Below are 13,042 nucleotides of genomic sequence, written 5' to 3' on the forward strand. Positions count from 1 at the left end.
AGGAGACTAGTGTTGAAATTGCGGGGGCCCTGGCAGAAATATTTAAAATGTCGCTGTCTACGGGTGAGGTGCCGGAGGATTGGAGAGTGGCTCATGTTGTTCCGTTGTTTAAAAAAGGATCGAAAAGTAATCCGAGAAATTATAGGCCGGTAAATTTAACGTCGGTAGTAGGTAAGTTATTGGAGGGAGTACTAAGAGACAGAATCTACAAGCATTTGGATAGACAGGGACTTATTAGGGAGAGTCAACATGGCTTTGTGCGTGGTAGGTCATATTTGACCAATCTATTGGAGTTTTTCAAGGAGGTTACCAGGAAAGTGGATGAAGGGAAGGCAGTGGATATTGTCTACATGGACTTCAGTAAGGCCTTTGACAAGGACCCACATGAGAGGTTAGTTCGGAAAATTCAGTCGCTAGGTATGCATGGAGAGGTGGTAAATTGGATTAGACATTGGCTCAATGGAAGAAGCCAAAGAGTGGTAGTAGAGAATTGCTTCTCTGAGTGGAGGCCTGTGACTAGTGGTGTGTCACAGGGATCAGTGCTGGGTCCATTGTTATTTGTCATCTATATCAATGATCTGGATGATAATGTGGTAAATTGGATCAGCAAATTTGCTGATGATACAAAGACTGGAGGTGTAGTAGACAGTGAGGAAGGTTTTCAGAGCCTGCAGAAAGACTTGGACCAGCTGGAAAAATGGGCTGAAAAATGACAGATGGAGTTTAATACAGACAAGTGTGAGGTATTGCACGTTGGAAGGACAAACCAAGGTAGAACACACAGGGTTAATGATAAGGCACTGAGGAGTGCAGTAGAACAGAGGGATCTGGGAATACAGATACAAAATTCCTTAAAAGTGGCGTCACAGGTAGATCGGGTCGTAAAGAGAGCTTTTGGTACATTGGCCTTTATTAATCGAAGTATTGAGTATAAGAGCTGGAATGTTATGATGAGGTTGTATAAGGCATTGGTGAGGCCGAATCTGGAGTATTGTGTTCAGTTTTGGTCACCAAATTACAGGAAGGATATAAATAAGGTTGAAAGAGTGCAGAGGTTTACAAGAATGTTGCCAGGACTTGAGAAACTCAGTTACAGAGAAAGGTTGAATAAGTTAGGATTTTATTCCCTGGAGTGGAGAAGAATGAGGGGAGATTTGATAGAGGTATTTAAAATTATGATGGGTATAGATAGAGTGAATGCAAGCAGGCTTTTTCCACTGAGGCAAGGGGAGAAAAAAACCAGAGGACATGGGTTAAGGGTGAGGGGGGAAAAGTTTAAAGGGAACATTAGGGGGGGCTTCTTCACACAGAGAGTGGTGCGAGTATGGAATGAGCTGCCAGATGAGGTGGTAAATGCGGGTTCTTTTTTAACATTTAAGAATAAATTGGACAGATACATGGATGGGAGGCGTATGGAGGGATATGGTCCGTGTGCAGGTCAGTGGGACTAGGCAGAAAATGGTTCCAACACAGCCAAGAAGGACCAAAAGGCCTGTTTCTGTGCTGTAGTTTTCTATGGTTTCTATGAATAAGTATGTTGCAGCAGTCTTCACTGTGGAAGACACTAGCAGTATGCCAGAAGTTCGAAACTGTCAGGTGCAGAAGTTTGTGAAGTTGTCATTAACAGGGAAAAGATTTCTTGAGAAACTGAAAGAGCTGAAGGTGGACAAGTCACCTGGACCAAATGGTATATACCCCAAGGTTCTGAAAGAGGTGACTGAAGAGATTGTGGAGGCATCAGTTATGATCTTTCAAGAATCAATCAATTCTGACAGGGCTCTGGAGGAATGGAAAATAGTAAATGTCACTGTATTCTTCAAGAAGGAAGAGAGGCAGAAGAAAGAAAAATGTGGACTAGTTAGTCTGACCTCAATGGTTGGGAAGAAGTAGATTGTGAAGGATGTGGTTTCGGGGTGCTGGAGGCACTTGATAAAATCAGCCATAGTCAGCATGGTTTCCTCAACGAATCTGTTGGAATTCTTGGAAAATATAACAAGCAGGATAGACAAAGGAGAATTGGTATATGTTGTGTGCTTGGATTTTCAGAAGTCCTTTGACAAGGTGACACACATGAGCCATGGTATTACAGGAAAGATACTAGCATGGGTAAAGCATTGGCTGATTTGCAGAAGACAAAGAGTGGGAGTAAAGAGAGCCTTTTCTGGTTGAGAGGTGACATGATAGAGTTATATAAAGTTGCAAGAGGCACAGACAGGGCAAATAGCCAGAGTCTGTTCCCATGCTAAGGATGTCCAAAATGAGAGCGCTTAGGTTTAAGGTGAGGGGGTGAGTGGGTTTAAAGGAGATATGAGCAAATTTTTCGCACTCAGAGTGGTTGGTTGGTATCTGCAATGAGCATCCAGAGTTGGTGGAGGACGCAGGAACAGAAGGAATATTTAAGATATATCTGAGCAAAGTGTAGAGGGATATAGAATTATTGCAGACAAGTAGAATTAATATTGATAGGTCTGATAAATTGCTGAAGGGCTTGTTTCTCTGCTGTACAACCCTTTGACTCCATATTTAGATTGTTGGTTATTTGCAAAGTTTTTTTATCAAAAAGGAAGCAATGTGATATACAAGTGTAGTGAGAACACTACATCATGTCTTATAAATTTTGATACATTGCTGTACCAGTCACTGCTATTAATTGAGAGTTGATAGTCTTCAATACAGAAAGTTTTGTTGGCTGTGCTCTCTTCTTTCTTTTGGTCAGGGGCAAGACTAAAGTGGCTTCTGGCATTACACCAAGTGGGAATGGTCAGCTTGGTCAGCTCAGATATGTGCATGCAGGTGATTTCAGATGATGGATGGTTCGAGTGTGATTCATCCATTTGTTTGGATGGGCTAACAAGGTGAGCAAACTAATTGATCTTACATATTGGTAACCTCCAGGATATTGACGAAAGGGGATGTCACAACGTTAATGGCTCTAAATAGGTTAGAAGAGAGGTTCCCAAACCCTTTTTATGCCATGGCCATGTTTTCTGTTCCAAACTTGATCATTCTTTCTTTAGAAACCACCACACTGAGCATCAGACACATTCTCAGCAGCCCTTGCTTGCTTCACAGTGCTACACATTCTGTAGCTGCCTTTAAAACCAAAGACCCGTCTCAGTCTAGAATATTTCTTGTTTCAGAGGGAAAAGGGAGTGTTCCTCCTCAATCACTGGCATCACCCCAACAAATTGAAACCGGATATATTTTAAAGTATGCAACTTACTTGGTAGAACTTACTTGCAATATTCATCTCCTCCGCTGCCTTTAAGGAGTTTGTAGGTTCTCCCTGTGTCTACATGGGTTTCCTCTGGGTACTCTGATTTTTCTCAGATTCCATTGATTAATTCCATTAGCAGGCTGTGGGCATGCTATGTTGGTGCCAGAAACATGGCAACACTTGCACGCTGACCCAGAACGTCTTTGGACATGTTAGTTGTTGACACAAATGTCACATTTCACTGTGTATATTGATGTATATGTATTAAATAATGCTAATACTTAATCCTTAATATTCACTGTGATCATTGTACAGACTTATATTAATACCTAATATACTCTGCTCTCACTTGAATCACACGGCAGGAGGAGGCCGGTTGGCCTGTTGGCCCGTCATGTATGTGTTAGCTAGACGTGGAGCGAGTTGATTATTTCCACTTCCTCATCTCTTGGTCCATAGCCCTGCAGTTCATTATCCTTCAAGAACCCTTATGCTACTTGTTAAAACATCATAAGAGTAAGGTTTATTGCCTTTCTGGATCCTTATAGATACTTATAATCCTTTTCATGAACATTTTCCAACTCACCTCATTCAAGAGATAATGTAAGTCTAAGTTCCATGCTTATTGATGTCCTTGCCAGGGGAAATGGGGTTTAACCTGTATATTATGAATAAATTTGTTTAATTTTATACCTCACAATTAAATCTCCCTAAGTTTTCTTTGTTCTAAAGAATGCAGGCAAGGGTAGTCGATCTTCCTTCATAATGAAAGCTTGTCAACAAGGTGGGCATAAAGTTGGTAGATTAGTCAGCCACTGCAAATTGTCCAAATGAATGGTTGAATCTGGGGGAGATTAATGGGAATGTGGAAAGAATAAATGAAAAGGATTGGTGTAGGATGGTATAAAATGAACGTTTGATGGTTGGTGCAGACCATGTTGAAGGGCCTATTTTCACGTTGTATTAACCAATGTCTCCTTGTGGCTGAAAGACTTCATTGCATCCACTATAGCTGTCACGTATTCCCTGGAAAGCAAAATGTATCTAGAAACTGCGCACAATATATCGAGGTGTGACTTAATTGATACTTTATACAGTTCCAGCATGATCAGCCTGAATATTCTGTACTTCACATAGTAAAAGCAAGTATACCCTCTGCCTTCTAATCTACATGCCCTTCTATGTTCTGGTTGTGTAGAGTTATTTTCCCCTACTACAATTGTAAGTATCCTATCATTTATCTTTTGTTTCCTTGTATCATCTTCTCCAGGTTTAATTCCGTTGGCCTTTTGCATCAGTTGAATTGTTGAGTACTGGAAACTTAATCCTACAGTACACCCCTGTGAAGTTATCTTACTTTTCTCCACAGATGCTGCATGATCTGTTGGGCATTTCAACACTATCTGATTTTCTGTTCCTCTCTCTTCCTTCAATGATCCCCTCCCTAAGAGAGATCAGCTGTGATCAACAAGCCTTCACTACCCACTCTCAGTGGATACCTCCACTGCCTATGAAATACAGTCACCTTAAGGATCTACCCTGTCACAAACATTCCCGCTGTTCTCTTTATCCCTCCCCCTTCTCTGCAGCATCTAAATTTTCCTCATCCTTTTACCCAGGTGATAATTCTACTTTTCGCTCTACAGCTACTTTTGACCTGCTGAGGAGCTCCAATATCATCTGTTTTTTTTTCAGATTTCTATCATCTGCAGATTTTTATTTCTTGCCTACAAATGTATATAATGCAATATCTCTTGGGCTATTTTTCCTTCATTTCTCCCATTAATTTGATTGCTTAAAAAAAAGTTCATTTTGTGTTGTAAACCTTTCAGCAAACCTCATGATATTGTTTAACCACTAAGCTCAGAGTGGCTTGGCTTGTGGGACCATGGATAGCAATAAAATCCAGCATATTGAATCAAGTTACTCTAAGTGCAACTTTAGTCAAGAATGCAATACCACAAGAAAATCTGCTGGTGGTGCTCATGAGCTATCAGAATTTTGTTGTCACCTTAGCACTGCCTTCAGACAGGCCAAGCAGCGAAGGACACCATTGAGCACAAAGGTCAAAGATGGCTCCTGTTCTATAATCCCTATTACCATTGTTCCCTTCTACCTCCTTCACATACCCACATATCATTTCTTCTTTGACTTTAAAATACATTTGGACAGGTTCATGGATTGGAAAGCTTGGAGGGATATTGGCCAACTTCAGCCAAATGGAACTAGCTCAGGATGGCATGTTGTATGACTCTATGTACTTCTCTAGCACTGAAGTATTGTTCTTTAAAAACCAGCCACATATTTTTGAACAGGCTATTTCAGTGGGGTAAGATGTTGGTACCTTCCCAACAGTGATGTGGAAAATTGCCCAGGTACTTTCTGTACAAAACCAGCAGGGCAAATGCAATCTGGCTAATTGTTTCCCAATCAACAGTAAAGTGATGGAAGGTGTTTTTTTTTATAAAACTACAAAAAGTTTATCTACACAAAAAATACAGCAAGTACAAACATTAAGTATTTACAAGACAGTGAATACATTCAAATTAAAATATGATTACTACTGTCTATAAAACAGTCAGTTCCCTGGGGGACCCAGCACACAACGTGATGGAAGGTGTTGTCAATGGTGCCATCAAATAGGTTACAACTCCCTCGTTACTTGTTTGGCTTTTGCCAGCCACACTAGGCTCCAGACTTCATCATAGACTTGTCCAAAACTAGACTAAGAAGCTGAAAGTCTGGACTGAAGGTAGAAGTGAATGTCCCTGATACCAAAACAGCAGCTGACTTAGTATGGCATCAAAGAATTCTGGTCAAACTGAAGACAATGGGCAGCAAGGAAAATGTGCTCTGGAATCACAAAGCAATAGCGTAAAGCTAGGTGGTTATGATATACTCTGGCAGAATCTCCCAAAATCTGCGACCTCAACCACCATGAAGGTCAAGGGTAGCAAGTATTACCTCTGTACATATACGCCCTAGGAATTTAGCTGATGTAATCAAGGATATCCCCCAACCTTGTCATTTTATCTTCTCCCCTCTTTTGTGGGGCAGAATATACAAACCACCAGATTTGAGGACAGCATCTATCTCACTGTTATCACACTGTTGAAAAGACCTATCATGTCATAAAAATGAACTCGTAATCTCCCAATCTACTTTGGCATGGTCCTTGCACTTTTACTTGTCTACCTGTGCTTTCTCTGTACATACAGCACCTTATTCAGAATTTCGTTTTCCTTTTACAACCTCAGTGTAATTATATTCAGCACAATCTGTCAGGTTAGAAAAAAGGCAAAGCGGTTTGACTGTATCTCAGTACCTGTGACAACATATAGCAACATCAATCAGTGATTCCAAGGTCCTCCATTTCCTTGTCATCTCCACTGTTAGAAAAACACCACATAGATGTTTTGGGTACATTGAGGTATGGTCTTTTGAGTGTCATTACTATCACAAAGGTTCTCACCTGGGGATCACTGTAGACTCATGACTGCTACAGCTACAGCAGTAGAACAGAGCCTGGGACTCCTGACTCCCTAAGGGTTTTCTTGTTGCAATAAAACACAAGTCAGGAATATGTCTTCATGAATGACAGCAACTTCATCCATACTCAAAAGTTCCAACATCATCCAGGATTAAGAAGTCCCTCTAAATAACACTCCCATCACATGCTATCTACAAAGCACACTGCAGCAACTTGCCATAGCTTCTTTGGGAGCACAAACCAATCCCACCAACTACTGTCACCTCTTGTTTTTCAAACTGAGGAGCAGCTGAACACTGCAGTTCCCATCAAACCATTGGCCACTGTTCCATGTACTCCAGCCCAGTGATGAGTCCAAAAACCATGTGAACTCCTGGGTTTCAGAAAGACCTCTGGTTACCCTACTCAATTTCCCACTGGTTACCAGAAGAACTATTGTCTGGAAATTTTGTGATCAGTAGCCTACAACAAGCAAAATCTTGTTTCTTCATCCACCATTGGAGGCTTCACTCACATGCATTTAAAAGTTCCTGTAGTTTATTTGATCACTTGGAGTACTGTGCTCAGTTCTGGTCACCTCACTACGGGAAGGATGTGGAAGCCAAAGAAAGGGTGCAGAGGAGATTTACAAGGATGTTGCCCGGATTGGGGAGCATGCCTTATGAAAACAGGTTATGTGAAGTCGGCCTTTTCTCCTTTGAGCGACGGAGGATGAGAGGTGACTTGATAGAGATATATAAGATGATGAGAGGCATTGATCGTGTGGATAGTCAGAGACTTTTTCCCAGGGCTGAAATGGTTGTCACAAGAGAACCCAGGTTTAGGGTGCTGGGGAGTAGATACAGAGGAGAAGTCAGGGGTAAGTTTTTTACTCAGAGAGTGGTGAGTGCATGGAATGGGCTGCTGGCAACGGTGATGGAGGCGGATACGATAGGGTCTTTTAAGAAACTTTTGGATAGGTACATGGAGCTTAGAAAAATAGAGGGCTATGGGTAAGCCTAGTAATTTCTAAGCTGGGACATGTTCGGCACAACTTTGTGGGCCGAAGGGCCTGTATTGTACTGTAGGTTTTCTATGTTTCTATGTTTGTTTCACTTCATTGATAGCTTTCAAAAGAATAACTCAGCTGGTTTGAAATGGAAGTTAGCAGTGCTTGATTTCTGTATAGGCAGATGTATCAAAAATAAAAACTGAAAATGGATGGAACAGATCATTTTTTGAGTGGTGAAAGCTGTCTCCCTCTACTTGCCACTTACTCAAAGAAACCTGAGTCATTGAATTATGCAGCCTTTGCAGATAAACTGCTGAACTGAGGCTCCACTTCAGCAATCCCATCACCCTACGTGAAGAATGATAGAGGAATTATCCCAAGTGCCCAGACCAATAGTCAAACTTCAGGCATTCCAAATAAAGATACCCAAGTGCTGGCCATATTATCTGCTCAATTTTCTGTTGTTATTTGTGTAATCTTGCTACATAATAATTAGCTGCCACTTCAGAGGCACCTCCTTGGCTATAACTTGCTTTGGGGCACTCTGAAATTGTACAAGATACCAAATAAATGCAAGTTTTTCCTTTACTCCTCTGAGCAAGAAGAAATGCATTCATTTATGTCTCATTATAATACCCATGTATTCAAGGACTCGGCAGCTAACCTCGATGAGTATCCCTCAGCTGTCACGGACTTTATTTGGAAATGCACGGAGGACTGTGTGTCTCGCAAGATGATCCGGGTATTCCCTAACCGGAAACCTTGGATGAATTATGAGGTCAAGTCCCTTTTAAAGGCTAGAGCTGCAGCTTTTAGGTCCCGGGATACGAGTCGCTACACGGAATCCAGGCGTGAACTCCGGAAAGCCATTAAGGGCGCCAAGAGGCATTACCGAGCCAAGCTGGAAGAACAGGCTAACCAGAGGGATGCCAGTAGACTATGGCAGGGTCTAAATGAGATCACTGGGCACAAAGAAAAGGCTGGGAATATCAATAACTGTGGCACTTCTCTTCCTGACGAACTTAACGTATTCTACGCAAGATTCGAACAGAAGAGGAGCATCCCACTCCCACCAGATGAACCGGACCTGGTGGCATCGAGATTCATTGTCACAGAGGAGGACATTAGAAGGGCCTTCCTGAAGATAAATCCAAGGAAAGCGACAGACCCAGATGGCATCCCAGGAAGGGTTCTCCGGGCCTGTGCAAACGAGCTAGCTGGAGTGTTTGCTGACATCTTCAACTGCTCCTTGCTTCAGTCTAAGATCCCCTCATGTTTTAAGAAGGCAATGATAATCCCAGTGCCGAAGAAGAGCAAGATGGCATGCCTGAATGACTATCAACCTGTCGCTCTGACATCAATTGCTATAAAGTGCTTCGAGAGATTGGTTATAGCACACATCAACCACAAACCTCGACGCTTTGCAATTCGCCTACTGGAGCAACAGGTCAACAGCAGATGCCATCTCTCTGGCCCTACATTCCTCCTTAGAACACCTGGAGAATAAAGACACATATGTAAGGCTCCTTTTCATTGACTACAGCTCTGCCTTTAATACCATCATTCCAAATAAACTGATTCCTAAGCTCTGGAACCTGGGCCTTAACACTCAGATCTGCAGCTGGATCTTCAACTTCCTCACAGACGGGACCCAGGCTGTAAAAATAGGGGACAAGCTCTCCTCTATAATCACTCTGAGCACCCGTGCCCCACAAGGCTGTGTACTCAGCCCCCTGCTGTACTCACTGTACACCCATGATTGTGTAGCCAAGTTTCCATCAAACTCAATATGTAAGCTTTCTGATGACACAACAATTGTAGGCCGTATCTCGGGTAATGATGAGTTTGAGTACAGAGAGGAAGTTAAGAACCTGGTGGTATGGTGCGAAGACAATAACCTATCCCTCAATGTCAACAAGACGAAGAAATTGGTTGTTGACTTCAGAAGGAGTAGCGGACCGCAAACCAATTTACATCGGTGGTGCACAAGTGGAACAGGTCAAAAGCTTCAAGTTCCTTGGGGTCAATATCACAAATGATCTGACTTGGTCCAACCAAGCAGAGTTCACTGCCAAGAAGGCCCACCAGTGCCTTTACCTCCTGAGAAAACTAAAGAAATTTGGCCTGTCCCCTAAAATCCTCACTAATTTTTATAGATGCACCGTAGAAAGCATTCTTCTAGGGTGCATCACGACCTGGTATGGAAGTTGTCCTGTCCAAGACCGAAAGAAGCTGCAGAAGATCGTGAACACGGCGCAGCACATCACACAAACCAATCTTCCGTCCTTGGACTCACTTTACACCGCACGCTGTCGGAGCAGTGCTGCCAGGATAATCAAGGACACGTCCCACCCAGCCAACACACTTTTCGTCCCTCTTCCCTCCGGGAGAAGGCTCAGGAGCTTGAAGACTTGAACGGCCAGATTTGGGAACAGCTTCTTTCCAACTGTGATAAGACTGCTGAACGGATCCTGACTCGGATCTGGGCCGTAACCTCCAAATATCCGGACCGGCCTCTCGGTTTTTTTGCACCACCTTACTTTCTATTTTTCAATTTTCTATTTCCGATTTATGATTTAAATTTTTAATATTTACTAATTTTTACTATTTTTAATATTTAATATTTGTAATCTAGGGAGTGGGAAGCGCAGAATCAAATATCGCTGTGATGATTGAACGTTCTAGTACCAATTGTTTGGTGACAATAAAGTATAAAGTTATATTGCTCTGCATATTCACCAATAATAATGAATATAACATCTGTTTTTTGCTGCATAAACCAGCACAAAGCTATCCTAATTAGAAATGGAGTCTCTCAAATTTATGGCAACACTTCTCTTGATCAAATTCTCTTTTTCTGGTTTTATAATATTCCATTACGTAAGTTGGTATGATATTTGTTTAATGATCACTCTTGGGATATTTTATAAAGTGTGTTAAGCAAAACACAGAAGAAGACAAGAAAACAACCTCATCCTGGATGAGCGTGTGAAATCATAGGCTACAAGACTGTGGATTAAATTGGAAAGTGAAAGCAACTGAAATAACTCCATTTTTAGCTGGCAAAGGTACGATGGACCAAAAGGCTTCTTCTGCTATAGATCTCAAGTAACGACTTGATACTGCTCCAAGAAGAGCGAGACCTGAGTAGATTGAGGACGGTTCGTCAAGCACATTTGCTCTGTCTGCCACAAAAGGCAGGGTCTTCTGGAGGCTACCGATTTCAATTTGATTTCCCATTCCCATTCTGAAATGTCCATCCACCTTCACCTGTCTACTGCTGCGATGAGGCCATACTCAGGTTGGATGAGTAACGCCTCATATTCTGTCAGGGTAGCCTCCAACTTGATAGCATGAACATGGATTTCACAAACTTCTGGTAATCTGTCTGCCTTCTCTCTTTTTCTCTGCTTCTCTTACTCCTTCCCTTTCTTCCATAGTCCACTGTACTCTCCTGTTAGATTCCTTCTTCGTCAACTCTTTGTCTCTTTTACCTATCCCTTTGCAGCTTCTTACTTTATTCCTACTCTCCCCACCACCCACTTTCCCCATCACCTGATCTTACCCATCACCTGCCAGCTTGTACTCATTCCCCTCTCTCTACCTTCTTATTTTTTCCACTTCCTTTCCAGTCATGATGAAGGGTCTCAGCCCAAAACACCATCTGTTTAATCCCCTGCATGGATACTGCCTGGCTTGCTGGGTTCCACCAGCATGTTATGTGTGTTGCTCAAGATCTCCAGCATCTGCAGACTCTCCTGTGTGTATGACGCCAAATCTATTCTGTTTAGTGTAGGAGAGGTGAAGCTCCCTTTGTCCAAGCCATCATGTCCAAATCACATCCACTAAAAGTAAAAAGAAGTTTTATTGCTGGAACCAGGAATCTGAACTATGGCGGCACTTTGTTCTATGTGAATCTGATTACTGTCTTTGTGAAGATTTCCTGGAAAATTCAAGAATCTAGCAGAAGAAAAAATTAAAAAGCAAGAGAACATAAGCAATAATATCTCAACGCATCCTGTGCCAAGTGCTGAAAAGCAGCATTCTTCAGCTGCAGAACAGCAGATGTGACATTGTTACTAAATGGAGCAGAATGACCCTTGCAATATGAAAAATAGTCCTCATGATTTATTCAAACATGCTGTTAAATATTGGGCTCCACTTTAAAGCACATTTTGACACACTTGTAGTTGCTACCAATCCTTTGAGTATCCTTCCTGAATGCCTTTGAGTCCAGGAAGTATCATGGTATAGATACAGCATTTGTGGGTAAACGAGAGCACTAAATTGAGTAATAGACATTGCAACAAGTCTCAGTGACCAAATCACAATCCCAGGAAAGAATACTTTGCTGAAAGAGGGTGAAACTGGGAGAATATATCAATGCATTTAAAAATAGAAAATTACAAAGACCTCAATTATTCCCAGTTATTTTCATCGTCATATTCTATTGAAATGATTAATAACAAATTCGAAAGAAACAAATTTCACACTGAGGTGTTATGAAATTTTTAAGCATATTCCATGATAGCTTCCGTCCTTAATATTTTAGTTTTCTGATGCATTAGAAAAGAGAAAGAGAGAGAGAGAGAAAAAAGAAGAAAGAAACCACGGCATAAGATAAGGCCATTCATCCCAGCAAGCTCATTTCCTTAATGCCCAGAAAAACAAAGAATGCTAACATTAGAATTGTTCAATCTTCCTGCAGGTAAATCAGATCAAATCCTTGATTACACTATTTTTTAAATATTTTCTTTTGTCCCAAAAGAAAATATAGCAAATAAAGAATCACCATGTTATGTAAAATACTCATAAATCACATTTTGTATTGACTAATATAGCTGAATTAATTAACTGTACTTCTGGATACCTTGATCCAGTTTTATTAGTTTGTAGGGGAAAAGCCCAAGTGTATCCTTCTGTCTCTGACCCTTCAGGGAAATTATGTTTCCATTGTATTGATGGTCTCGCTCACGACTCCTAGGTGATATGTTCATCTTCGTGTTTTCTCCTTGCTACCAGCAGCAAGGAAGGATCAAGACTGAAAAGGAGTCCTGTGTAGATTAAGTCTCTGGAAGGGAACTGGCATTGTTGGCGTACAGCCAAAGCAACTTAAAAGAAAGGCAGCAGAATGGCAAAGGGACATCAGAGATGGGATGGTTATGTCTGTAATGAAATATTGCAACTTACCTCACATGACTGAATACAATGGATGAGGTGGGGATCTGGATACCATCGCAGCAGTCCTGTGCACACAATATTCTGCAGGAAAACATGCTTGTATTATTAAAACAAAAGTTACATATCACATTAAATAAGACATACCTGTACTTATAAGTCATCT

General features: G+C 41.5%; 1 protein-coding gene across 1 annotated transcript in view; it reads right to left on the bottom strand.

The window, feature by feature from the left end:
- pappa2 (pappalysin 2) overlaps positions 1-13,042 on the bottom strand; it is a 507,671-nt gene that overhangs the window by 42,606 nt on the left and 452,023 nt on the right. Inside the window, exon 20 of the mRNA XM_072274753.1 lies at positions 12,889-12,960. Coding sequence (XP_072130854.1) covers positions 12,889-12,960 — 72 coding nt within the window. The remainder of the gene's footprint in view (positions 1-12,888; positions 12,961-13,042) is intronic.

Source organism: Mobula birostris, chromosome 12 (genome assembly GCF_030028105.1).
Source record: "Mobula birostris isolate sMobBir1 chromosome 12, sMobBir1.hap1, whole genome shotgun sequence".
Lineage (NCBI taxonomy): Eukaryota > Metazoa > Chordata > Chondrichthyes > Myliobatiformes > Myliobatidae > Mobula > Mobula birostris.